The 3724-nt window shown below is 48.5% G+C and overlaps 1 protein-coding gene across 1 annotated transcript; it reads right to left on the bottom strand.

The window, feature by feature from the left end:
• Positions 1 to 289: 289 nt before the first annotated feature.
• On the bottom strand, positions 290 to 2767 carry Il1f10 (interleukin 1 family member 10). Its single transcript, XM_059259080.1, has 4 exons — positions 2736 to 2767; positions 1195 to 1280; positions 771 to 898; positions 290 to 502 (listed from the first exon to the last, which is right to left on the bottom strand). Exons 1-4 carry the CDS (start codon positions 2765 to 2767, stop codon positions 290 to 292), a joined length of 459 nt encoding a protein of 152 aa, XP_059115063.1.
• Positions 2768 to 3724: the final 957 nt, after the last annotated feature.

Below are 3724 nucleotides of genomic sequence, written 5' to 3'. Positions count from 1 at the left end.
ACTCACATTCATCATCTCATGGTCCCTATCTCTATCCTCAAATTTAGTAGTGACGTTTATCCCAGTCTCTTTCCGACTCCTTCTTTCTCACGAGGCCTCATATGATTTCATTGGGTCAAATGGACCACGAAGGAAACGTCCCTTTTGCCATTTAATGTAACATAGTTACAGATTCTGGGGATTAAGGCTTTCAGACATCATTGGTGGACCATCATTCTGCCTCCCACAGACTCTGAGCAAGATGGGCTCAGTTTGGGGGCACTAGGTTGGACTTCAGTCTCATGCCTCCTTACCGACTCTGTTCAAAGTAGAACTCAGTGCGGGTAGAGGGTTCACTGTCTTTGGTAAGCTGCACCGGCTGCTGGGGCTCAACGGGGCCACAGAGGAACCAGCCAGGGCAAGCAGCAGCCTCGAGCCTGAAGGCAGAGCCCAGGCTTCTCTGGAAAAAGGTGAAACGGGAGGCTTGCTCACCGCCCTTGTATAGGTCCTCGATGCTCACATCCTGTGGGGAGAAGAGAGCCAGCTGTGAGGTGAGATGAGTGCTCTGTTTGGGGTGTCAGGTCCTAACGGCTCAGGAGCTTGGCCAAAGAACTCAATAGAAAAGAGCTTTACTCAAGGATGTTCCTCCTGTAGATACCGAAAGGCGAGGATCCCCTTGCTGGAGGCAAAGAGAGAGACGGAGGACAAGAGAGGGGACATGCAAGATGCTATTGCAATCTGGGGGCAAGACTGACTTTGTGTGTCCTCCAGAAGGAGGAGGGGTCTCTCACCTCCAGCCTCAGGGATGGCCCTTCTCTTGTCTCAACACACGCCAGGCAGCAACTTCCTCCCTGGATCCCCAGGAAGATGGGCACCTTGGAGCGGTCCAGGCCTCGGTTAGGAAGGATACAGATCTTCTCTGGGAGGTAAGAGAGAGTGCAATTCAGGCAGTGAAGGGACGGCAGATGGAAGGCTTTTTAGCAAGATATGACTCAGCAAGGAGCAGCTGGACCTGGGAACACCCGGCCTGTTTCTGCATGGAGACAGTAGGGTGAGCAGAACTCACCAGGACAGGCTGGAGCTGCCCCTCACCTCTTCTCATTATCATGGGGACAGCATTCTCATGTCTCTAAAGACATGAGAGAAGAAATGAGTGAGGGCCTGTAACAGGCAGAGACTGGGCAAGTCCCAGAAGAGAGGCCCCCGGAGGCTCACCTGGGCTACAGTTGTCTGAATCAGGGTCTCCCATCAGGAGCTGGCCATTCCGTGTATACAAAACCTTTTGATGCGCATCTTTGATTCTGAAATAGGAGGGCAAGGTTAATGGCCTGCTGCCTTCAGGGATCACTGTGTCTTTCGATCCCTGCACTCTGGACCACCACACTGAGCCTTTGGTAAATTCATTATTTCCAGAGAGGAGAGAGACACTGTCCAATAAGGGCAGAAACAGTTCCTAGGCTAATGATAGTCAGAGGCTCCCATAAGTGACAGTGGCCAGTGCCTTCTCGTGAAGAGATAGAGGATGTTTTTATGGCTGTCTGAGTAGTTGCTTTGAGACTCAGGTATCCTGGGGACACAGTGAGTCCTATCCCAGATTTCTGGGCCTGCATTTTTTTTTTTTTGACAGAACCACTCATTAACGAAGGAATTGAGGATGTAATAAGTGTGATTTGCTTTGTAAACTTAAAAAAAAGAGAAATCTGAAAATAAAGTCTATGTCACTAGATTCTGACCCCATTCCGGCCATGGTGAGGTAAACTCTGGGTGGACCAAATGTAGGAGGCCGAACCAGAACTAGATCAGGGCCTGATTAGTCATTGGGGATGGCTGTGTATCTAATGACCTGCCTGGGAGGGTAAGTATGCATCAGGGAAGCTGGGGAGAAACTGTCACGCACGTGAAACATCAAAACCATGCCTGTTATTAGCCTAGTTGCCCAGCTGGTTCCAGAGATGCCCATCAATTGCTCTCAGAGCCCAGGGAGCTCCCAATACCTTTGAGAGCAGAACATCTGGAACAATGCCACCACTTCCAGGAGCCCTTCTGACTCTGCCACAGCTGGTAATGGCGGTTTAAGAACAGATCCACTATTGTTTTTAAAGCAGGCTCACTTGTTCATTAAGAACAAAGGCCAGTGAAGACCTTGCCACCTGGCGTTCTTTGCAGACTTGGGGAACTGGGTGGGACTTAATAGTTCACCTAATGGAGCATTCTATTTAGACACCACTAAGTGTGTCAAGGGAGCAGTATGGTGGTAAATTCTTTAATCCCAGCACTTGGAAGGCAGAGGTGAGCAGAGCTCTGTGAGTTTGAGGTCACCCGAATGTACATAGCAAGTTCCAGGCTAGCCAGGGCTATAGTGAAACTTTTTTTTTTTTTTTTTTTTTTAAAGAGCCAGGTATCAGTTAAGGTCACCATAAAAATGCTTCCACTGGGACTCAAGATTGAGCTTTCTAAGAGCTAGATATATCAGTTCAGAGAACATGGAGTCTGAGCCCACCCTCTGCTTCTGGGTAGTTGTATGGCATGGAGGAAAATTATGCAACCTCTTGGAGTCTCAATTTCCAGATCTGTAAAATGGACTTAGCAATACTCTCCTTACAAATTTCTTAGTCTGCCACCAAGAATGAAGAAGGATGAAGAGTGATTATTCAATGCTTGAGTTTTTGCGGCCAGAGGGAGCTTCGTTCCGTTGACTCAGCCTTTTCCCTTCTCGTGTGATTCCCCCGACCCCTTGACTGAGAAAAATTACTTACATGTAGTATCTTGCCATGGGAAGGGAGCACATTCCTTTAGTTACAGTGTCTGGTCTTTACTGCGGAAAAGAAGAAGAAAGCTGTCAGAAAAACAGAGGTGTGTATTTGGGGGCAGCCATCCTGGGGCTCAGAGTTACCCAGCCACAAGCTGTCCCCACCCCTAGGCATTACGGAATCCACTATGGTCTCCCCACCCTCCCAGCTCTAGGCAGCTCTGCCTTTTCCTTATTCCTGGCCATTAGATCAGGTTTTGCCGGCAGAGGTGCGAGCCTAGGACTCATCCATCTGCTGATGCCAGCTCTCAGAATCTAGAGAGCAGATTCACCTGAATAGCCTACCATCTCACTTCCCAGGCTCAGAGGTGGGTGCCCCACAGATTGAGGATAACCTCAGTGCAGATTCAGTCCCATTTCCCAGCTTGGCTGGACAGTCACCCTGCTCTGTCCCAGTCACCCAGCAGGGAGTAAGACACTTAGCCTAGGGAAGAACAACTTAGCTGGGGAGGATAAGCAAGGTTTGAAGATTAGGAAGCATCATTCCTGGGAACTGGAGCTGCTGACATGTGTGAAGAGTCTGTCCAAATGCCTCTCTCTTTTTTTTCCAGGTGAAAATCAGAACAGGGTTGATAAACCGAGACTTGTGCTTTTGAAAATGAGCACTGTGATGTGAAGAGAGTGACCTATATAAACCCCAAGCCACAGAAGATTCCCAGGACTGTGTTCTTTCCTGGAGGAGTATTCTATCCCAGAGTTCCCAGATAAAATAATCACCCAGAAAGTCCAATCCAGAATAGCACACAAGAAACTTAGAACAGATCTAAGCAGAGCAGCTCCCAAGAGTAAATACAGGGATGACTGGGCCTGAGGCTTACTGAGTAGATCTGATTCACGCCAAGCAGGAAGGGGGATAAAAAAGAAGTAATTATGTAAGAAAGTAGAAAATGAGATAGAAAAGAAGAATGTGGGGAGAAAGGAGACTTGGAGATGGAA

Source organism: Peromyscus eremicus, chromosome 4, assembly GCF_949786415.1.
Source record: "Peromyscus eremicus chromosome 4, PerEre_H2_v1, whole genome shotgun sequence".
Classification (NCBI taxonomy): domain Eukaryota; kingdom Metazoa; phylum Chordata; class Mammalia; order Rodentia; family Cricetidae; genus Peromyscus; species Peromyscus eremicus.
Note: the sequence above shows the minus strand (reverse complement) of the source record. Positions and strands in the feature narration are given on the sequence as shown.